This window comes from Eleutherodactylus coqui, chromosome 3 (assembly GCF_035609145.1).
Source record: "Eleutherodactylus coqui strain aEleCoq1 chromosome 3, aEleCoq1.hap1, whole genome shotgun sequence".
Taxonomy (NCBI): Eukaryota; Metazoa; Chordata; class Amphibia; order Anura; family Eleutherodactylidae; genus Eleutherodactylus; species Eleutherodactylus coqui.
In genome coordinates, this window is record NC_089839.1 from 318,468,067 (window position 1) to 318,493,630 (window position 25,564).

General features: G+C 50.6%; 1 protein-coding gene across 1 annotated transcript in view; it reads left to right on the plus strand.

The window, feature by feature from the left end:
* Nucleotides 1-25,564, plus strand: part of LOC136620329 (fatty-acid amide hydrolase 1-like) — a 108,228-nt gene that overhangs the window by 51,216 nt on the left and 31,448 nt on the right. Inside the window, exons 2-8 of the mRNA XM_066595026.1 lie at nt 1,482-1,595; nt 3,310-3,453; nt 3,528-3,661; nt 4,457-4,663; nt 8,853-8,893; nt 9,511-9,635; nt 10,178-10,329. Coding sequence (XP_066451123.1) covers nt 1,482-1,595; nt 3,310-3,453; nt 3,528-3,661; nt 4,457-4,663; nt 8,853-8,893; nt 9,511-9,635; nt 10,178-10,329 — 917 coding nt within the window. The remainder of the gene's footprint in view (nt 1-1,481; nt 1,596-3,309; nt 3,454-3,527; nt 3,662-4,456; nt 4,664-8,852; nt 8,894-9,510; nt 9,636-10,177; nt 10,330-25,564) is intronic.

A 25,564-nucleotide genomic window follows, 5' to 3' on the forward strand; every position in this document is an offset into this window, starting at 1 on the left:
TACGGCACGGCGGACCCTATGTCTTATCTAGCTGCCCTTTTTATGGGTCATTAGATGCCACGCATCCTTCATAGACTGCTACTCAAGGAGAGCTGACAAGATAGTCTCTAATAGCCAATATCAGTGATCTGCAGTCCTAACGGTCCTTCAGCTCTATTATGGGCACCACCGACATAATTACTACCTCCAGCACCTTCTGCCATCTCAGCTAGCTGACCGCTATCAGTGGCTTAGCAATTAGTCGCATGCTCACTAATCGTGGGATACGCGATTTTATGTAGGACTAATTAGGCTGGACTTAAGAAAAGGAGAAAATATATATCCTTTCTTTTCTTAAGTTATATCTGAGAAGCAGGACCTGATGCTGAATGGTCTGCATATCTCCTCCCAGAGACTATTCAATATCCTATCAGACCATCAGAGAAATGACTTCTATTGGTCACCCAACACAGAAGTGCGCAGACTTATACAAGTAGACAGCCCAATACCGGCTCTGCTCCTGATGAACCACGAATTGTGGGGAAACGCGCCGAGCCGCAGCTGAGCCCGAATTTGAGCCCGTACTGATAGACTCCCTCATAGTTCTCAGACCACATACCAAGATCTGAGTCTAACTGGGTGCGTCTATCTACTTTCCGATCAGACTTGGTGATCATATGTACTATCTGTCAGGAGAGCCCAAAGAGAGCCCAAAGAGAGCCCAAAGTGAGCCACAAACTGAGCCACAAACTGAGCCACAAACTGAGCCCGTACTGATAGACTCACCTCCATCATTCAGACTATATCAAACAGATCTGAGTCTAACTGTATGGGTATTTACATCCTCTATGACACCTACTGGTCGTATGCACTACTCGCTAAGATGATAAGAGATCCCTATTGTCTAGAAGCACTGGGATCTCCTCAGAGACTGTAGCGTTACATCCCTTTGTATTTATGTTTTGAGTCTTTATAGCCCATATATACGTTTTTAAAAGGATCTTAATAAAAGTTATTATTTTAGTCTATAGCTGTGTTCTGCATCCCCCGCTGGGAGCGCTCAGCTGAGCACTTTAAGCAGAGAACAGCTGGATGCAGAAGACAGCACTCCAGCTGTGTTCTGCATCCCCCGCTGGGAGCGCAAGGGGATCGCTCAAAACTATCAATCAAACCTCGCGCTGTAAATGCACACAAGGACTAGGCATTACTAAAAACCTTGGCAGCGCTGTGTTTATGGACTGAAGAGGGTGTCCCTAAACACCAGCAGGGGGCACTTAGCACCTCCTTGTCATTGGCTAGTTTATGGCCAGCTGCATGGGAGGAATGGGAAGTTAGAACATTGAATTCACTCAGCTTTCCCAGGGTCCTGACAAACTACATACAATGGCCGCCATACAGCCAGCATACTGAGTGGGCCAGCCTGAGAATGTCTGACGCCTAAAGTCTCTCGGCCCGTTGTCACGATGGTAGCAGCGTCCTCCTTCTGTCATCTGTTGTCTCAGAATCCCACCGTGGACAGCAGGACGGTCGTGGAGCTGACGCTACTGCAGCTGACCGAGAAGCTGAGGGACGGTTCCCTGACCCCGGACAGTGTCCTCTACTCCTACATTGAGAAGGTGAGTGCAGCCTCTATAGGGGTCGCACGACTGACGCTATAGGGGGTCATGCAGATAAGATGGATAAAGGATATAGTTACCTGTGAAAGGCAAGTCAATGAATACGAGCGATGGCTGACTAGCTACCTGATTCTGTACGTCCCTGCCCGTACGTGGTGCTGTATGTTCTCTGTATGTTCCTCCCCCCTAGATGGTGCCGTATGTTCTCTATATGTTCCTCCCCACTACATGGTGTCATATGTTCTCTATATGTTCCCCCCCGGTGGTGCGGTATGTTCTCTATATGTCCCCCTACGTGGTGACGTATAATCTCTATGTCCCCCCCCATGTGGTGCCGTATGTTCTCTATATGTCCCATCTTTGTGGTGCTATATTCCCCCCCCCCCTTGGTGCTGTATGTTCTTTATATGCCCCCACCCCGTGATGCTGTATGCTATCTATATGACCCCCCCATAGTGCTGTATGTTCTCCATATGACCCCCTATGTGGTGAGGTATGTTCTCAATATATCCCCCCTATGTGGTGCTGTATGTTCTCTATATGTTCCTCCACCCCCGTGCTGTATGTTCTTTTTATGTCCCTCCCTCTATGTGGTGTCGGTGGTGCCGTATGTTCTCTATATGTCCCCCCGTGGTGCCTTATGTTCTCTATATGTACCCCTTACATGGTGCGGTATGTTCGCTATATGTTCCTCCACCCCCATGCTGTATATTCTCTATATGTCCTCCTACGTGGTGCAATATGTTCTCTATATGTTACTCCACCCCCGTGCTATATGTTCTCTATATGTCCTACACCCTACTTGGTGCTGTATGTTCTCTATATGTCCCCCCTACGTTGTTCCGTATGTTCTTCATATGTCCCATCTATGTGGTGCTGTATGTTCTTTATATGTTTGCCCCCCCCATGGTGCTGTATGTTCTCTACATGTTCGCCCCCCGCATGGTGCTGTATGTTCTATGTATGTCCCTCCTCTTACGTGGTGCCATGTGTTCTCTATATAATCCTACCCCCCGTGGTTCTGTATGTTCTCTATATGTTCCTTCCCCCGTCGTGCTGTATGTTTTTTATATGCCCCTCCCCCCTACGTGGTGCTGTATGTTCTCTATATGCCCCCCCTACGTGGCGCCATATGCTCTCTATTCGTCCCATCTATGTGGTACTGTATGTCCTCTATATGTTCCTCCATCCGCCATGCTGTATGTTCTCTATATGTCCCTCCCCCTACGAGGTGCTGTGTGTTCTCTATATGCCCCCATGTGGTGCAGTATATTCTCTATCTGTCCTCCCTATGTGGTGCTGTATGTTCTCTATATGTTTTATATATGCCCCCACGTGGTGCCGTATGTTCTCTATATGCTCCCCCTATGTGGTGCCTTATGTTCGCTATATGTCCCCCCGTGGTGTCGTATGTTCTTTATATGTACCCTTTATGTGATGCCTTATGTTCTCTATATGTCCCATCTATGTTGTATAGAATGTTCTCTATATGTTCCTCCACCTCCCATGCAGTATGTTCTCTATATGTCTCCCCCCCCCCACGTGGTGCTCTATGTTCTCTATATGCCGCTATGTGGTGCAGTATATTCTCTATATGCTCCCCTATGTGGTGCTGTATGTTCTCTATATGTTCCCCCTATATGGTGCCGTATGCTCTCTATTGGTCCCACCTACGTGGTGATGTATGTTCTCCATATGTCCCTCACTCTCTCAGGCTCTACAAGTGAACGACGACCTGAATTGTGTGACGGTTTTCCTGTCTGACTTCGAGGTGCAGCTGGAAGGTCTGCGAAGGGGCGGCGCGAAGGGTCCCCTCTATGGGGTGCCGGTCTCTATAAAGGAACACATTGGTTATGCGGTAAGGACACCTCCATAACATATTAGATTGTAAGCTCTGTGGGGTAAGCGGGTCCTCACCAGGTGTGTCTTCAGGGTCAGCCCTCCACCTGTGGCCTGGTGCAGAACCTGGATGATGTGGAGGAGGAGGACAGCGTCATCGTCAGAGTCCTGAAGAAGCAGGGGGCCGTTGTGTTTGCCAAGACAAATGTTCCGCAGGGTTTGTTCTGGTGAGTACACTTGTTGCACCAGACTGCCCACCACATCACCGGACTGCCCACCACATCACCGGACTGCCCACCACATCACCGGACTACCCACCACATCACCGGACTGCCCACCACATCACCGGACTACCCACCACATCACCGGACTGCCCACCACATCACCGGACTGCCCACCACATCACCGGACTGCCCACCACATCACCGGACTGCCCACCACATCACCGGACTGCCCACCACATCACCGGACTGCCCACCACATCACCGGACTGCCCACCACATCACCGGACTGCCCACCACATCACCGGACTGCCCACCACATCACCGGACTGCCCACCACATCACCGGACTGCCCACCACATCACCGGACTGCCCACCACATCACCGGACTGCCCACCACATCACCGGACTGCCCACCACATCACCGGACTGCCCACCACATCACCGGACTGCCCACCACATCACCGGACTGCCCACCACATCACTGGACTGCCCACCACATCACTGGACTGCCCACCACATCACTGGACTGCCCACCACATCACCGGACTACCCACCACATCACTGGCACAGTATGGCTTCTCCATGAGTGCCACAGCTCCGGTTGCTGCAGAACCTCTTGCGTTCCGTTGTCTCTACAAGCCCTGAGATTTCCTCCATCGTCTACTTGTATGGTGAACTCTCGGACCTATGGTGGTGGTGGTGGTGGTGGGGACTATGAGGGGCGGCAGAGCCTATAGGACCGCAGCCGCTGGACCATGACAGCACAAATTGTTACAACCCCCTCCATTTGCCTTCCAGCTACGAGACCAGTAACCCCATATATGGATTTACAGTAAACCCTCATAACAGAACCAAGGGGGTCGCAGGATCCTCGGGGGGCGAAGGGGCACTGATCAGCGGTGGAGCTTCCATTCTGGGCATTGGAACGGACATTGGTGGCAGCATCCGCCTCCCGGCCAGCTTCTGTGGCATCGCCGGGTTCAAGCCGACTCCAAACAGACTGAGGTGAGTGCCAGAAGTAGACGCAGTATATATATATACACAAGTATAGACCTCCACAGTGGGAAAACATCTACTGAACAGATGTCCACCGGATATAGATATACACTATCTGCAGTATACACCGGATACATGTAGGGTCAGTATATATACTGTATGCTCATATACACTGGTTACAGAAATGCACATATAAAGATAGGCACAGTATATATATATACCAGATACATATATATGCATAGTGTATACATATAACGACCGAATATACAGCGTCCAAGAAGCGGGCCACGGCCTAGGAGACAGCGGGGTAGAGTCTGGGCCCTGTCACGGTGGCTCAACCGTCTCCCACCCGGAGGGTAACAGGTGACACGTCCAAGGGCCGAGGGCAGGTTAATAAAGGGGAACCCAAATAATGGATTACCTTTAGTCCTGATATGTATCACGCGTGACACCACCGTTTCTTGCACAGTGGGGGATTCCTGGGTGACGGAGTAAATCCACGCACACACGGGCACTGGTTAAGACACGGACGGCCGACCGCATGCTTTACTTCAATTTCCAATAACTAACCAGTTCAGCAGTTTCTTGATGTTACAGGGAGACCTCACGGGGGGACGGGGGAGACCTCACGGGGGGGACGGGGGAGACCTCACGGGGGGACGGGGGAGACCTCACGGGGGGACGGGGGAGACCTCACGGGGGGGGACGGGGACGGGGGAGACCTCACGAGGAGGACGGGGGAGACCTCACGGGGGACGGGGGAGACCTCACGGGGGGACGGGGGAGACCTCACAGGGGGGACGGGGGAGACCTCACGGGGGGGGCACGGGGGAGACCTCACGGGGGGGACGGGGGAGACCTCACGGGGGGGGACGGGGGAGACCTCACGAGGGGGACGGGGGAGACCTTGCGGGGGATGGGGGAGACCTCGCAGGGGGACTGGGAGACCACACGAGGTGACAGGGTAGGCCTCACGGGGGGGACGGGGGAGACCTCACGGGGGGGACGGGGGAGACCTCACGGGGTGACGGGGGAGACCTCACGGGGTGACGGGGGAGACCTCACGGGGTGACGGGGGAGACCTCACGGGGTGACGGGGGAGACCTCACGGGGGGACGGGGGAGACCTCACGAGGGGGATGGGGGAGACCTCACGGGGGACGGGGGAGACCTCGCGGGGGGATGGGGGAGACCTCGCAGGGGGACCGGGAGACCACACGAGGTGACAGGGAAGGCCTCACGGGGTGACGGGGGAGACCTCACGGGGTGACGGGGGAGACCTCACAGGGGGGACGGGGGAGACCTCACGGGGGGGACCTCACGAGGGGGACGGGGGAGACCTCACGGGGGATGGGGGAGACCTTGCGGGGGGATGGGGGAGACCTCGCAGGGGGACCGGGAGACCACACGAGGTGACGGGGAAGGCCTCACGGGGGTGACGGGGGAGACCTCACAGGGGTGACGGGGGAGACCTCACGGGGGGGGACGGGGGAGACCCCACGGGGGGACGGGGGAGACCTCGCGGGGGGACTGGGAGACCACACGAGGTGACAGGGGAGACCTCACGTTGTGACAGGGGAGACCTCATGGGGTCACCGGGAAACCTCATGAGGTGTCAGGGGAGACCCCAAGTTGTGACAGGGAAGGCCTCACGGGGTGACGGGTGACCTCAGGGGGTGACAGGGGAGATCTGACGGGGTGACGGGAGACCTCACAAAGTCACTGGGAGACCTCACGGGGTGACAGGGGAGACCTCACGGGGTGACAGGTGAGACCTCAGAGGGTGACAAGGAGACCTCACGAGGTGTCAGGGGAGACCCCACGTTGTGACAGGGAAGGCCTCACGGGGTGACGGGGGAGACCTCACGGGGCGTCGGGAGAACCTCGTGGGGGGACCTCTCGGGGCGACAGGGAGACCTCACGGGGCATCGGGAGACCTCACGGGGTGACGGGAGACCTCACGGGGCGACGGGAGAACCTCATGGGGGGGACCTCTCGGGGCAACAGGGAGACCTCACGGGGCGTCGGGAGACCTCACGGGGCGTCGGGAGACCTCACAGGGCGACGGGAGAACCTCATGGGGGGACCTCTCGGGGCAACAGGGAGACCTCACGGGGGGGACCGGGAGACCTCATGGGGGGGACAGGGAGACCTCACGGGGGGGGACCGGGAAGACTCCACGGGGCCCACAGGGAGACCCTCACGGGGCACACAGGGAGGACCTCACGGGGCCCACAGGGAGACCCTCACGGGGCACACAGGGAGGACCTCACGGGGCCCACAGGGAGGACCCCACGGGGCCCACAGGGAGGACCTCACGGGGCCCACAGGGAGGACCCCACGGGGCCCACAGGGAGGACCTCACGGGGCCCACAGGGGGACCTCATGGGGGGGACTGGGAGACCTTTCGGGGTGAAAGGGGAGAAGGGGAGACCTCGCAGGCTGACGGGGGGAAGACCTCGCGGGCTGACGGGGGGGGGGGGGGGGGGGGGACGACCTCGCGGGCTGACGGGGGCGGACCTCATGGGCTGGGGATGGGGAGACCTCACGGGGTGACAGGAGTTATCTGTAGGTCTCAGCCCAGTACCACTCCTTCTTCTACCGGTTCACATCCACAGATGGGAGCACGCGGCAGAACTTCTGGGAGTAGTAGTCCCCCCACATTCACTAGGCCATCCCCTCAGTCAAGCCACACCACGCCCACCCCTCTATCTACGATCAGACCTAGCCGCGCTCGCCCCTCTGTCTGCAGTCAGGCTTCGCCGTGCCCGCCCCTCTGTCTGCAGTCAGGTCTCACCCTCCCCCCTATGCAGGCCTGACTGCAGACAGAGGAGCGGGTGCGGTGCAGCCTGACTGTAAACAGAGGGGCAGACGAGACGAGGCCTGACTGCTGCCAGAGGGGTAGGTGAGGCCTGACTGCAGACAGAGGAGCGGGTGCGGTGCGGCCTGACTGTAGACAGAGGGGCAGACAAGACGAGGTCTGACTGGAGCCAGAGGGACGGGCAAGGCCTGACTGCAGCCAGAGGGGTAGGTGAGGCCTGACTGCAGACAGAGGAGCGGGTGTGGTGCGGCCTGACTGTAGACAGAGGGGCGGACGGGACGAGACGAGGCCTGACTGCAGACAGAGGGGGGGGGGCAAGGCAAGGCCTGACTGCAGATGGGGGGGGCGAGGCGAGGCAAGGCAAGGCCTGACCGCAGACAGAGGGGCGGGCGCGGCCTGACTGCAGATAGAGGGGCGGGCGCGGTGCAGCCTAACTGCAGAGAGAGGGGTGGGCAAGGCCTGACTGCAGAGAGAGGGGCGGGCAAGGCCTGACTGCAGAGAGAGGGGTGGGCAAGGCCTGACTGCAGACAGAGGGGCAGGCGTGGTGCGGCCTGACTGCAGACAGAGGGGCAGGCGTAGTGCGGCTGGACTGCAGATAGAGGGGCGGGCGCAGAAAGGCCTGAGTGCAGACAGAGGGGCGGGCGCGGCCTGAGTGCAGACAGAGGGGCGGATGAGGCCTAACTGCAGCCAGAGGGGTGAGTGAGGCCTGACTGCAGAAAGAGAAGCAGGTGCGGCGTGGCCTGACTGTAGACTGAGGGGCGGACGAGATGAGGCCTGACTGCAGCCAGAGGGGTGGGCGAGGCCTGACTGCAGACAGAGGAGCGGGTGCGGTGCGGCCTGACTGTAGACAGAGGGGCGGACGAGACGAGGCCTGAGTGCAGACAGAGGGGGGGCAAGGTGTGGCCTGAGTGCAGACAGAAGGGCCGGCGCGGCCTGAGTGCAGACAGAGGGGCGGGCGAGGCCTGACTGCAGACAGAGTGGTGGGTGCAGCAATGAAGTCCTCGTGTGTCACCACAATCTGCCATCATTCTGTTCTACTGCATGCTTGCCCGCTGGTTATAACTACACAATCCATAATGATGTCATCTTCAGCTGTCTGAGTGTATTAGAAAACTGCTGAATGTTACGCAAAGAATGGAGCCCATATATTAACCCTTTCTGGAGGCGGTGTATCGGCACTTCCTTTTCTGTGCCGTTCACACTGCAGGGCACTTCACAAGTGAGTGCAACCGGTGTTTCTGTTTCCTCTGGCGTTTGGCAAAGTAGAGATGCCCAAGACCTTGTTGGTTGGGGGATAAGTTATCTCCTCACTCTGCATCGACTGACCCCCATCTCTGCGGTGGCTGCGCTCACTCTCATCCATCTCTCTGTTTTGCAGCATGATCAGAAACCGCCAGTGCATTGACGGGATGTATTCAGGTAACAGTCATCTGCTGAACCGAAACCTCCGATGAAGGGAACAGTTTCTAAAAGTGACAGATTTGGGTCCACATACATCAGAAGGCCTTGCCCTTATGACCCGCCCCCGAGGAGCAGTTAGCACTTCAAGGCCTTGTCCTTATGACCCGCCCCCGAGGAGCAGTCAACACCACAAGGCCTTGCCCTTATGACCCGCCCCCGAGGAGCAGTCAGCACTACAATGCCTTGCCCGTACGACCTGCCCCCAAGGGGCAGACAACACCACAAGGCCTTGCCTTTATGGCCCGGCCTCAAAGAGCAGTCAGCAATGACATTAGGAGATGGGTTCAACAATCCACGGTCAGCTGCAAACTTGAAATATATTGTATGTGACATCTGAGCCCATACCCATCATGACCAACGGGTCTTCCCATCAGGCTGAGCATACGGATATAAGATAGGAATGAGTCGCAATACTCAGACCTGCCGTGTCAGTTCTGCAGATAAAAGGTTGGGGTCTTATGGGCTGTGGTCAGTCGTATCCAGGGGCCAGCAGGGCTTGTTAGTGACAGTAGGGGGCGACATACAAGACGTCTTCTGAGAATGAGACTACCCAGATTTTGTGACTTTCATTTCAGTACCATTTTGCATCGGGCCGATGGCGAGAGACGTGGACAGTCTGGTGTACACCATGAAGGCGTTGTGGTGCGATGAGATGTTTCATCTTGACACAAGTGTTCCTCCACTTTATTTTAATGAGAAGGTAGTAGGAAATAATAATGCTATGTCTGGGTGGGGGTCATAGGCTCCTATAGAATGGTAGGGACTCCAAGATAGGTGGGGGAGGGGGGTATCCTGAGGATGATTGGAACTACTATAGAATGGTGGGGACTCCAAGATAGGTGGGGGAGGGGGGTATCCTGAGGATGACTGGAACTACTATAGAATGGTGGGGACTCCAAGATAGGTGAGGGAGGGGGGTATCCTGAGGATGACTGGAACTACTATAGAATGGTGGGGACTCCCGTGGAGGTGGGGGACGGGGGTATCCTGAGGATGATTGGAACTACTATAGAATGGTGGGGACTCCAAGATAGGTGGGGGAGGGGGTATCCTGAGGATGATTGGAACTACTATAGAATGGTGGGGACTCCAAGATAGGTGGGGGAGGGGGGTATCCTGAGGATGACTGGAACTACTATAGAATGGTGGGGACTCCAAGATAGGTGGGGGAGGGGACCCTGAAGTTGATTGGACTCGCTTGTCTATATGATGCTGAATTTCCCCATCTACTATGTTCTGCAGACATTTTCCTCCGTTGAGCCTCTACGGATTGGCTTCTATGAGGAGGATGGATTCTTCCAGCCTAATCCCAGCATGAGACGGGTCCTCCGGGAGACGAAGCAGCTTCTGGCAGAGGCCGGACACCAGGTCAGGGGACACGCGGGTCCTTCATAGCGCAGTTCTGCATTCTCTTTGGATTCTGGCTTGGTTTTCAATTCCTAGTCATTGTTACAAGTCTTGTATAAAGAGTCTAACATTGACTTGCAGGAATGCTGCATACCGAAAGGTGGTGCTACAGCAGTATTGTTCCATCTCCCTTATTTGCTTTGCATTCTGGGACTCTTATGTATAGCTTAATGAGACTCAAAACACACTGGAGCAGAAATCATCACCAGCCACATGTCACCATATACTAGTCACTGAAAAGTCCCAGGCAGGGACTAGAGGACAGCCGTCACCTCCCTATACCACAGGCTCTGGACAAACTACCACTCATGGTGTATGGGAGGCTGTTCTGCTGATATAGTATTAGAGCGCCCCCTTGTTACAGTCCTGGGTATAATAGATGATGGGAGAGATCTCTGTACTGACCCCTGATATATTATACATAGTTATTAGAGCGCCCCCTTGTTACAGTCCTGGGTATAATAGATGATGGGAGAGATCTCTGTACTGACCCCTGATATATCTATACATAGTTATTAGAGCGCCCCCTTGTTACAGTCCTGGGTATAATAGATGATGGGAGAGATCTCTGTACTGACCCCTGATATATCTATACATAGTTATTAGAGCGCCCCCTTGTTACAGTCCTGGGTTTAATAGATGGTGGGGGAGATCTCTGTACTGACCCCTGATATATCTATACATAGTTATTAGAGCGCCCCCTTGTTACAGTCCTGGGTATAATAGATGATGGGAGAGATCTCTGTACTGACCCCTGATATATTATACATAGTTATTAGAGCGCCCCCTTGTTACAGTCCTGGGTATAATAGATGATGGGAGAGATCTCTGTACTGATCCCTCATATATCTATACATAGTTATTAGAGCGCCCCCTTGTTACCGTCCTGGGTATAATAGATGATGGGAGAGATCTCTGTACTGACCCCTGATATATCTATACATAGTTATTAGAGCGCCTCCTTGTTACAGTCCTGGGTATAATAGATGATGGGAGAGATCTCTGCACTGACCCCTGATATATCTATACATAGTTATTAGAGTGCCCCCTTGTTACAGTCCAGGGTATAATAGATGATGTGAGAGATCTCTGTACTGACCCCTGATATATCTATACATAGTGTTTAAAATCACGGAGGTGAGGAAAAAGAAAAAAAAACACATATTCACTGAAAAAGCCAAAAATACAATACCTGAAGGTCTGCAAAGCAGACACGGTCACCATAGGCACGATCGCCGTAGGGCAGGCGCAATGGCCTTAAGCCCTGAAGATATGTAGTCAGCCAGACAATAATGTGTGGAGGAGCAGCTTGTTCCTGGCAGGCTAATATGCAGTCACCCACTCAACCCAGCCCAGAATGGGGAGGAGTGACTGCATATACTAATAGCCTGCACAGGGGAACGATACCAAAGATGTCAGCCATAGATGGGTGGTGACCCACCATACAGGATATCAACCCTGGCTGATATGACAGCGGGTTGCCCTGTATCTCCAAGGTGGGCCACACTGGCTGACATCTTGGGCTCCCTCACCAACTAGCAAACTACATACAAAAATACATACCGCACACCTTATACCCTACATACCATACACCTTATACCCTACATACCGCACACCTTATACCCTACATACCGCACACCTTATACCCTACATACCACACAGCTTATACCCTACATACCACACACCTTATACCCTACATACCATACACCTTATACCCTACATACCACACACCTTATACCCTACATACCATACACCTTATACCCTACATACCATACACCTTATACCCTACATACCACACACCTTATACCCTACACACCACACACCTTATACCCTACATACCGCACACCTTATACCCTACATACCATACACCTTATACCCTACATACCACACACCTTATACCCTACATACCATACACCTTATACCCTACATATCATACACCTTATACCCTACATACCATACACCTTATACCCTACATACCATACACCTTATACCCTACATACCATACACCTTATACCCTACATACCACACACCTTATACCCTACACACCACACACCTTATACCCTACACACCACACACCTTATACCCTACACACCACACACCTTATACCCTACATACCATACACCTTATACCCTACATACCACACACCTTATACCCTACATACCACACACCTTATACCCTACATACCGCACACCTTATACCCTACATACCACACACCTTATACCCTACATACCGCACACCTTATACCCTACATACCACACACCTTATACCCTACATACCATACACCTTATACCCTACATACCATACACCTTATACCCTACATACCGCACACCTTATACCCTACATACCGCACACCTTATACCCTACATAACATACACCTTATACCCTACATACCACACACCTTATACCCTACATACCGCACACCTTATACCCTACATACCGCACACCTTATACCCTACATACCGCACACCTTATACCCTACATAACATACACCTTATACCCTACATACCGCACACCTTATACCCTACACACCACACACCTTATACCCTACACACCACACACCTTATACCCTACATACCGCACACCTTATACCCTACACACCACACACCTTATACCCTACATACCACACACCTTATACCCTACATACCACACACCTTATACCCTACATACCACACACCTTATACCCTACATACCACACACCTTATACCCTACACACCACACACCTTATACCCTACATACCGCACACCTTATACCCTACATACCGCACACCTTATACCCTACATACCACACACCTTATACCCTACATACCGCACACCTTATACCCTACATACCGCACACCTTATACCCTACATACCACACACCTTATACCCTACATACCGCACACCTTATACCCTACATACCACACACCTTATACCCTACATACCACACACCTTATACCCTACATACCACACACCTTATACCCTACATACCGCACACCTTATACCCTACATACCATACACCTTATACCCTACATACCGCACACCTTATACCCTACATACCGCACACCTTATACCCTACATACCGCACACCTTATACCCTACATACCGCACACCTTATACCCTACATACCACACACCTTATACCCTACATACCATACACCTTATACCCTACATACCATACACCTTATACCCTACATACCATACACCTTATACCCTACATACCACACACCTTATACCCTACATACAATACACCTTATACCCTACACACCACACACCTTATACCCTACACACCACACACCTTATACCCTACATACCATACACCTTATACCCTACATACCATACACCTTATACCCTACATACCACACACCTTATACCCTACATACAATACACCTTATACCCTACACACCACACACCTTATACCCTACATACCGCACACCTTATACCCTACATACCATACACCTTATACCCTACATACCATACACCTTATACCCTACATACCACACACCTTATACCCTACATACCGCACACCTTATACCCTACATACCACACACCTTATACCCTACACACCATACACCTTATACCCTACACACCGCACACCTTATACCCTACATACCATACACCTTATACCCTACACACCATACACCTTATACCCTACACACCACACACCTTATACCCTACATACCGCACACCTTATACCCTACACACCACACACCTTATACCCTACATACCACACACCTTATACCCTACATACCACACACCTTATACCCTACATACCACACACCTTATACCCTACATACCGCACACCTTATACCCTACATACCGCACACCTTATACCCTACATACCGCACACCTTATACCCTACATACCGCACACCTTATACCCTACATACCGCACACCTTATACCCTACATACCGCACACCTTATACCCTACATACCGCACACCTTATACCCTACATACCGCACACCTTATACCCTACATACCATACACCTTATACCCTACATACCATACACCTTATACCCTACATACCACACACCTTATACCCTACATACCACACACCTTATACCCTACATACCACACACCTTATACCCTACATACCGCACACCTTATACCCTACATACCGCACACCTTATACCCTACATACCATACACCTTATACCCTACATACCATACACCTTATACCCTACATACCACACACCTTATACCCTACATACCGCACACCTTATACCCTACATAGCACACACCTTATACCCTACATACCGCACACCTTATACCCTACATACCACACACCTTATACCCTACATACCGCACACCTTATACCCTACATACCGCACACCTTATACCCTACATACCATACACCTTATACCCTACACACCACACACCTTATACCCTACATACCACACACCTTATACCCTACATACCATACACCTTATACTCTACATACCGCACACCTTATACCCTACATACCATACACCTTATACCCTACATACCATACACCTTATACCCTACATACCATACACCTTATACCCTACATACCACACACCTTATACCCTACATACCGCACACCTTATACCCTACATAGCACACACCTTATACCCTACATACCGCACACCTTATACCCTACATACCACACACCTTATACCCTACATACCGCACACCTTATACCCTACATACCGCACACCTTATACCCTACATACCATACACCTTATACCCTACACACCACACACCTTATACCCTACATACCACACACCTTATACCCTACATACCACACACCTTATACCCTACATACCACACACCACACACCTTATACCCTACATACCACACACCTTATACTCTACATACCGCACACCTTATACCCTACATACCACACACCTTATACCCTACACACCACACACCTTATACCCTACATACCACACACCTTATACCCTACATACCGCACACCTTATACCCTACATACCACACACCTTATACCCTACATACCACACACCTTATACCCTACATACCACACACCTTATACCCTACATATCATACACCTTATACCCTACATACCACACACCTTATACCCTACATACCACACACCTTATACCCTACACACCACACACCTTATACCCTACATACCATACACCTTATACCCTACATACCACACACCTTATACCCTACATACCATACACCTTATACCCTACATACCATACACCTTATACCCTACATACCATACACCTTATACCCTACATACCACACACCTTATACCCTACATACCATTCACCTTATACCCTACATACCACACACCTTATACCCTACATACCGCACACCTTATACCCTACATACCGCACACCTTATACCCTACATACCACACACCTTATACCCTACACACCGCACACCTTATACCCTACATACCATACACCTTATACCCTACATACCACACACCTTATACCCTACATACCACACACCTTATACCCTACATACCACACACCTTATACCCTACACACCTTATACCCTACATACCGCACACCTTATACCCTACATACCACACACCTTATACCCTACATACCACACACCTTATACCCTACATACCACACACCTTATACCCTACATACCACACACCTTATACCCTACATACCATACACCTTATACCCTACATACCGCACACCTTATACCCTACATACCACACACCTTATACCCTACATACCACACACCTTATACCCTACATACCATACACCTTATACCCTACATACCACACACCTTATACCCTACATACCACACACCTTATACCCTACATACCACACACCTTATACCCTACACACCACACACCTTATACCCTACACACCTTATACCCTACATACCGCACACCTTATACCCTACATACCACACACCTTATACCCTACATACCGCACACCTTATACCCTACATACCGCACACCTTATACCCTACATACTGCACACCTTATACCCTACATACCGCACACCTTATACCCTACATACCGCACACCTTATACCCTACATACCGCACACCTTATACCCTACATACCGCACACCTTATACCCTACATACCGTACACCTTATACCCTACATACCGTACACCTTATACCCTACATACCTTACACCTTATACCCTACATACCATACACCTTATACCCTACATACCATACACCTTATACCCTACATACCATACACCTTATACCCTACATACCATACACCTTATACCCTACATACCACACACCTTATACCCTACATACCACACACCTTATACCCTACATACCGCACACCTTATACCCTACATACCACACACCTTATACCCTACATACCACACACCTTATACCCTACATACCGCACACCTTATACCCTACACACCACACACCTTATACCCTACATACCGCACACCTTATACCCTACATACCACACACCTTATACCCTACATACCACACACCTTATACCCTACATACCACACACCTTATACCCTACATACCATACACCTTATACCCTACATACCGCACACCTTATACCCTACATACCATACACCTTATACCCTACATACCGCACACCTTATACCCTACATACCGCACACCTTATACCCTACATACCGCACACCTTATACCCTACATACCGCACACCTTATACCCTACACACCGCACACCTTATACCCTACATACCATACACCTTATACCCTACATACCACACACCTTATACCCTACATACCGCACACCTTATACCCTACATACCGCACACCTTATACCCTACATACTGCACTCCTTATACCCTACATACCGCACTCCTTATACCCTACATACCGCACACCTTATACCCTACACACCATACACCTTATACCCTACATACCATACACCTTATACCCTACATACCACACACCTTATACCCTACATACCATACACCTTATACCCTACATACCGCACACCTTATACCCTACATACCACACACCTTATACCCTACATACCGCACACCTTATACCCTACATACCACACACCTTATACCCTACATACCACACACCTTATACCCTACATACCACACACCTTATACCCTACATACCATACACCTTATACCCTACATACCGCACACCTTATACCTTACATACCGCACACCTTATACCCTACATACCGCACACCTTATACCCTACATACCATACACCTTATACCCTACACACCGCACACCTTATACCCTACATACCACACACCTTATACCCTACATACCGCACACCTTATACCCTACATACCACACACCTTATACCCTACACACCACACACCTTATACCCTACATACCACACACCTTATACCCTACATACCACACACCTTATACCCTACATACCGCACACCTTATACCCTACATACCACACACCTTATACCCTACATACCATACACCTTATACCCTACATACCGCACACCTTATACCCTACATACCACACACCTTATACCCTACATACCGCACACCTTATACCCTACATACCACACACCTTATACCCTACACACCACACACCTTATACCCTACACACCACACACCTTATACCCTACATACCGCACACCTTATACCCTACATACCGCACACCTTATACCCTACACACCGCACACCTTATACCCTACATACCACACACCTTATACCCTACATACCACACACCTTATACCCTACATACCGCACACCTTATACCCTACATACCGCACACCTTATACCCTACATACCACACACCTTATACCCTACACACCACACACCTTATACCCTACATACCACACACCTTATACCCTACATACCACACACCTTATACCCTACATACCATACACCTTATACCCTACATACCACACACCTTATACCCTACATACCACACACCTTATACCCTACATACCACACACCTTATACCCTACATACCATACACCTTATACCCTACATACCATACACCTTATACCCTACATACCATATACCTTATACCCTACATACCACACACCTTATACCCTACATACCGCACACCTTATACCCTACACACCACACACCTTATACCCTACATACCATACACCTTATACCCTACATAACATACACCTTATACCCTACATACCGCACACCTTATACCCTACATACCGCACACCTTATACCCTACACACCGCACACCTTATACCCTACATACCACACACCTTATACCCTACATACCGCACACCTTATACCCTACATACCGCACACCTTATACCCTACATACCACACACCTTATACCCTACATACCACACACCTTATACCCTACACACCACACACCTTATACCCTACATACCGCACACCTTATACCCTACATACCGCACACCTTATACCCTACATACCGCACACCTTATACCCTACACACCGCACACCTTATACCCTACATACCACACACCTTATACCCTACATACCGCACACCTTATACCCTACACACCGCACACCTTATACCCTACACACCGCACACCTTATACCCTACACACCACACACCTTATACCCTACATACCGCACACCTTATACCCTACATACCGCACACCTTATACCCTACATACCACACACCTTATACCCTACATACCACACACCTTATACCCTACATACCACACACCTTATACCCTACATACCACACACCTTATACCCTACATACCACACACCTTATACCCTACATACCACACACCTTATACCCTACATACCGCACACCTTATACCCTACATACCATACACCTTATACCCTACATACCACACACCTTATACCCTACATACCATACACCTTATACCCTACATACCACACACCTTATACCCTACATACCACACACCTTATACCCTACATACCGCACACCTTATACCCTACATACCACACACCTTATACCCTACACACCACACACCTTATACCCTACACACCACACACCTTATACCCTACATACCGCACACCTTATACCCTACATACCGCACACCTTATACCCTACACACCGCACACCTTATACCATACATACCGCACACCTTATACCCTACATACCACACACCTTATACCCTACATACCGCACACCTTATACCCTACATACCGCACACCTTATACCCTACATACCACACACCTTATACCCTACACACCACCCACCTTATACCCTACATACCACACACCTTATACCCTACATACCACACACCTTATACCCTACATACCATACACCTTATACCCTACATACCACACACCTTATACCCTACATACCACACACCTTATACCCTACATACCACACACCTTATACCCTACATACCATACACCTTATACCCTACATACCATACACCTTATACCCTACATACCATATACCTTATACCCTACATACCACACACCTTATACCCTACATACCGCACACCTTATACCCTACACACCACACACCTTATACCCTACATACCATACACCTTATACCCTACATAACATACACCTTATACCCTACATACCGCACACCTTATACCCTACATACCGCACACCTTATACCCTACACACCGCACACCTTATACCCTACATACCGCACACCTTATACCCTACACACCACACACCTTATACCCTACATACCGCACACCTTATACCCTACATACCGCACACCTTATACCCTACATACCACACACCTTATACCCTACATACCACACACCTTATACCCTACATACCACACACCTTATACCCTACATACCACACACCTTATACCCTACATACCACACACCTTATACCCTACATACCACACACCTTATACCCTACATACCGCACACCTTATACCCTACATACCGCACACCTTATACCCTACATACCATACACCTTATACCCTACATACCACACACCTTATACCCTACATACCACACACCTTATACCCTACATACCACACACCTTATACCCTACATACCGCACACCTTATACCCTACATACCACACACCTTATACCCTACATACCGCACACCTTATACCCTACACACCACACACCTTATACCCTACATACCATACACCTTATACCCTACATACCACACACCTTATACCCTACATACCATACACACCTTATACCCTACACACCACACACCTTATACCCTACATACCGCACACCTTATACCCTACATACCATACACCTTATACCCTACATACCATACACCTTATACCCTACATACCACACACCTTATACCCTACATACCACACACCTTATACCCTACATACCGCACACCTTATACCCTACATACCACACACCTTATACCCTACATACCACACACCTTATACCCTACATACCGCACACCTTATACCCTACATACCGCACACCTTATACCCTACATACCACACACCTTATACCCTACATACCACACACCTTATACCCTACATACCATACACCTTATACCCTACACACCACACACCTTATACCCTACATACCACACACCTTATACCCTACATACCATAACCTTATACCCTACACACCACACACCTTATACCCTACATACCACACACCTTATACCCTACATACCACACACCTTATACCCTACATACCGCACACCTTATACCCTACATACCACACACCTTATACCCTACATACCATACACCTTATACCCTACACACCACACACCTTATACCCTACATACCACACACCTTATACCATTAAGAAGCTCAGGTTCAGTGCTTACAAGCCCTCTTTTCTTCCTCTATTTACTAAAACAAAAAGCTATCAAGTGAAAAGAATAAAATTAGCCCATCACCGGGAAAGAAGACCCCAGGCTAGGGCACTCCAAAAGAAAGACCCCTCCATAGGCGAGAGGCCCTGAGTGCACCCAACCTGTTGAACTCCAAAGAACGCACCTTCACCAGGTCCCCGAGGATGTCCCTACACACCACATCCACAGGGAGGATTTTTTGACGCGTCGAAACTAAACATCGCGCGTGCCACATGTAGTAGCTAACCACTAGACTAACTAGATATAATGTGCACCTGTCCCGTCCACCCAGATCTCTGAATGCCCCATAGGCCCACTCAGGATAGGAGAGGACAGCCAGCCTAGGCCAACCAATGGAAGCCCCTACCCTTCTGTAGACCTCTGTATTAAAGGGACACTGAAGTAAGAAATGCTCCATAGTTTCCACTACAGAGCCACACTCCTCCCGGGGACAGTCCCTCTCCTCCACCTTTCTGTACTTCAAGTTATCCCTCACATGCAACTTACCATGGAAGGAGTGCCAGGCCAAATCCCAAAACTTCAATGGGACCCTTACTGAATTTAACAAAACTAACCCTACCTCTAGGTCCTGACCTGGGCAGTCCCTGAGGGCCAGTGGATTTTGGAAGCAGGTGACCAGAACCCTATTGTCAAGGAACCTCCTTGACAGAGTCCTAATCTCCTCAGCCCCCAAGCCCCAGCGACGAATACCCTTCAGAACCGGGGCAACGTAAGCCGGGAGATGTCCATGGGTTGAACGAAAATCTTTCACACGCCCTCCTGTCTTCCATTCCTGGAAGAAAGGCCTAAACCATGCCTTAGAGGAGACTACCCACAAAGGAGCCCTTCCTGTATTCCAGAAGTTTGCTATATTGGCTTTAAGAAAGGTATTCACTAGGAATACCACGGGGTTGACCATACACAACCCCCCTAGTCTCCTTGTGCGGTATGTGACCTCCCGCTTTACTAGGTTTAGTCGTTTCCCCCACAACAGCTGGAAGAACAGACTATAGACCCGTGTCCAGAGAGGCTCCGGCAAGATACATACACTGCCCAAATAGATTAACAACGGGAGCAGGAAAGTCTTGATAAGGCTAACCCTTTCTCTCAGGGACAAAGACCATCCCTTCCACTGGTCAACCTTCTGACTGGCATCTTTCAGTTTACCGTCCCAATTTCTCCCTGGGTAATCACCCTGGCCAAATTGGATGCCTAAAACTTTTGCAAATTCTTGAGGCTCCGGGAGAGTGTCTGGGAGACTGAAATCAGGATCTCCTTCCCCCAGCCAGAGACTTTCACACTTGTCCCAATTGACTCGGGATCCGGAAGCCTCCGAATACCTAACCACCTCCGACATCACCCATCCAGCCTCCTCCTTGGACAAGACAAAGACAGTGACATCGTCAGCGTAGGCCACCGCCCTAAGTGCAGACTCCGGCCCCTCCAGGCCCATCCCGACCCCCGCCAATCGTCCGCCACTCAACCGCCTTAAAAAGGGGTCAATTGCGAACACATATAGCAACGGGCTCAAAGGACAACCCTGGCGGACACCGGACCCCACCCCAAAGGGGCGCCCGACCCAACCGTTCACCAGCGGGAAACTCTCAGCCCCTGCATACAAAACTTTAAGCCAATCAATAAACCCTATTGGTAAACCGTATCTCAGAAGGACTGACCAGAGGTACTCATGGTCAACCCTATCAAAGGCCTTGGCCTGATCCAAGGACAGCAAGAACCCTTTCCAATTACCGGCCCTACCCTGTTCCACAGCCTCCCGGACACCCAGTACAGCACTGAAAGTACTTCGGCCAGGAACAGAGCAGTGCTGGTCCCCCGAAAGTAGTTTGGGTGCAAAATGCACCAGCCTGTTAAAAATGATCTTTGCAAGAACCTTCCGGTCTGTATTGAGAAGCGCTATGGGACGCCAATTCTCAATCCGGGATGGATCTTTACCCTTTGACAAAATGATCAGGGCCGACCTCCTCATTGACTCTGGCAGAATGCCCGAGGATAGACATTCATTAAATATCTCGGTCAACAGGGGAGCCAACAGCTCCTTAAAGGTCTTATAAAATTCGGATGTTAAGCCATCCGGACCTGGCGTTTTCTTGAGCGCAAGCCCATCAAAGGCCAGTCTCACTTCCTCTTCCCTAATCGGTTCCGTCAAAACGTCAAGCGACGATGCCACCCCCTGCTCAGGGATGGTATCAGCCAGAAAAGCCGACATCTTGACTCGATCTAGATCCTTCCTTGCCAAAAGGTGTGAGTAGAAAGATCTGACGACCTCCAGGATCCCTGAACTGGACCTTTTCAGAGATCCTGTACTATCAACCAGACCCGTTACCAACCTACTATTCACTGACAACTTACAGTTTCTGTAGGGGTCGGGCGAGCGGAATTTCCCGAAATCCCTCTCAAAAACTAAAGATGTGTGCCTATCATACTGACATCCCTTCAGCAAGGCTTTCACCCTGGAGGCCTCCTCACGGCTGCCCCCAGTCGAGACAATTTGCTCGAGTTTCCTCCTCAAAGCTTGATATAAACGGTACTGGGTCAAACTTCTGAGGTTTGAGAGCTCACAGAAATACTTTGCAACCCGTTTCTTGAAGATCTCCCACCACTCTGACTTACTGTTACAAAGGCCCATCAGTGGAAGCTGGCTCTGCAGAAAATCCTCAAAGGACTGTCTTATTTCCTCCTCCTCCAGGAGTGCCGAATTTAACTTCCATAAACCTCTTCCCATCCGAGGGGTTTCTGAAACATTCAGAGAAAACATAATTAAACCGTGATCGGAGAATTCCACCTCCACCACCAGAATTGGTGAGGAGACAGCCACATCCTTTAAATAAAACCTATCTATTCTAGATCTACAACTACCTCGATAAAAAGTGAACCCCGTGTCGCCTGTGGTGTGCCGAACGTGGACATCCACCAGGCGAGCCTCACTCACTATATTATTCAAGGCGACGCTGTCGTAAGCCAACTTGTCTCTGGCACCTCCCCTATCACAGAGCCTCGAGACATTATTGAAGTCTCCGCCAAAGATCACCAGTCGGCTCGTAAAAAGAAAGGGCTTGATCCTTATGAAGAGGCCCTTCCTCTCGTTCTTGCTCTGAGGACCATAAATATTTATGAGCCGAAGCTCTTGACCTCTCATAAGGATGTCCAAGACCAAGCACCTCCCCATTTCCACCTCGATTACCTGTCTGCATTCAACCGCTGCAGTTTTAAAAAGAACCGCCACCCCGCTATATGGTTCGGCCACAAGAGACCAATAGGAGGGCCCATGAGTCCACTCCCTCTTTGCTTTATGGATACTGGCCAGGTCTGTTAGCCTGGTCTCTTGCAAAAACAAAATATCAGCTTCATTCCGGCTGAAAAAATCAAAGGCCATAAGGCGAGCCATATCAGACTTAATGCTAGCGACATTAATGGTCGCCAACGTCAACGGGGTGAGTGCCGCCATCAAGGGTGATCGAGTTGGACAGCTCTCTTCTTTACATTACCCGATTCCCCACCAGAATCCCTACCACCCCTTTTTAAACACTCCGACATATCCATTTCTACAATATTTATATTTTTACATGATTGTTTATTTCTTTTTGTGAACCCCCCTTCAGATTCGGAGAGGAGCCTTCACCTTTGTCCCGTGGCACTGAGTCTCCCCTAACCCCCGGAGGAACTTGTGGCCCCCCAGGGGGGAGGGGAGCGACGTCCCCCACCGCCACTACTCTATTCCTTGGCTCCCCCTCCTCCTCCTCCTCTAATGAGGAGGATTCAGGGTCGCCTCCTTCCAGTGTCTGAAAGCGGTTTGTTAAGATGACCAGAGGGGAGCCGGTTTGGCCCTCCTTTAGCATCTGACCTGGAGGGGGAGAAGATTTCTTTTTCCCCTTCTTTTTATTCTGTTTACCCTTCTTACATTTTTCCTTTTGCCATTCCCTACTCTCCTCATCCAAACTGTCTTCTGGATGGGAACTTGATAGGGAACTGGACCTTTCCTCCTCCTCTCTCGCCAGTCTCCTGACCTCTTCCTCCAAATCACTGCCCCTTATGTCCTCAGAGGTGGTTACTGGCTCTTGGGAAACAGGGACCAGGGTCATCCTACTGGATTCCCCCCCTTCCCCTGCCTCCTTTTGGGACATCTGCTGTCTGGTCTTACTCACTCTTCCACCTTTTTCCATCACCGGACCTCCAGACCCCCTACTTCCGCCCTCCCCCTCTCCAGCTGAGGCCCCGCTGCCCCGGGGTACCCCAGTCGGATCAGGAGCAACATCAGCACGGGCACGCTGAGGACAGCGACTGAAGGGGTGTCCTAGGACACCACACAGGTTGCAGCGAATGTCTGTACACGAGGCGGCATGGTGACCCTCTCCCCCACACAATGTACTCATCACTTTGGTACATGCCGCACTGAAATGTGTGGGGTCACCGCACTTGTGACAGACCTTCGGCTGCCCCTGGTAAAAGGCCAGGATCCTATCTCTTCCCAAGAAAGCAGAGGAGGGAATGTGGGTAACAGAGTTTCCGGACCGCCTCAATTTCACCAGGAAAGTACAGGCTCCAGACCAGATGCCGTACTCGTCACGGTTCTTTGTGGGGTTGCCCTGCACCTCCCCGTAACGAGAT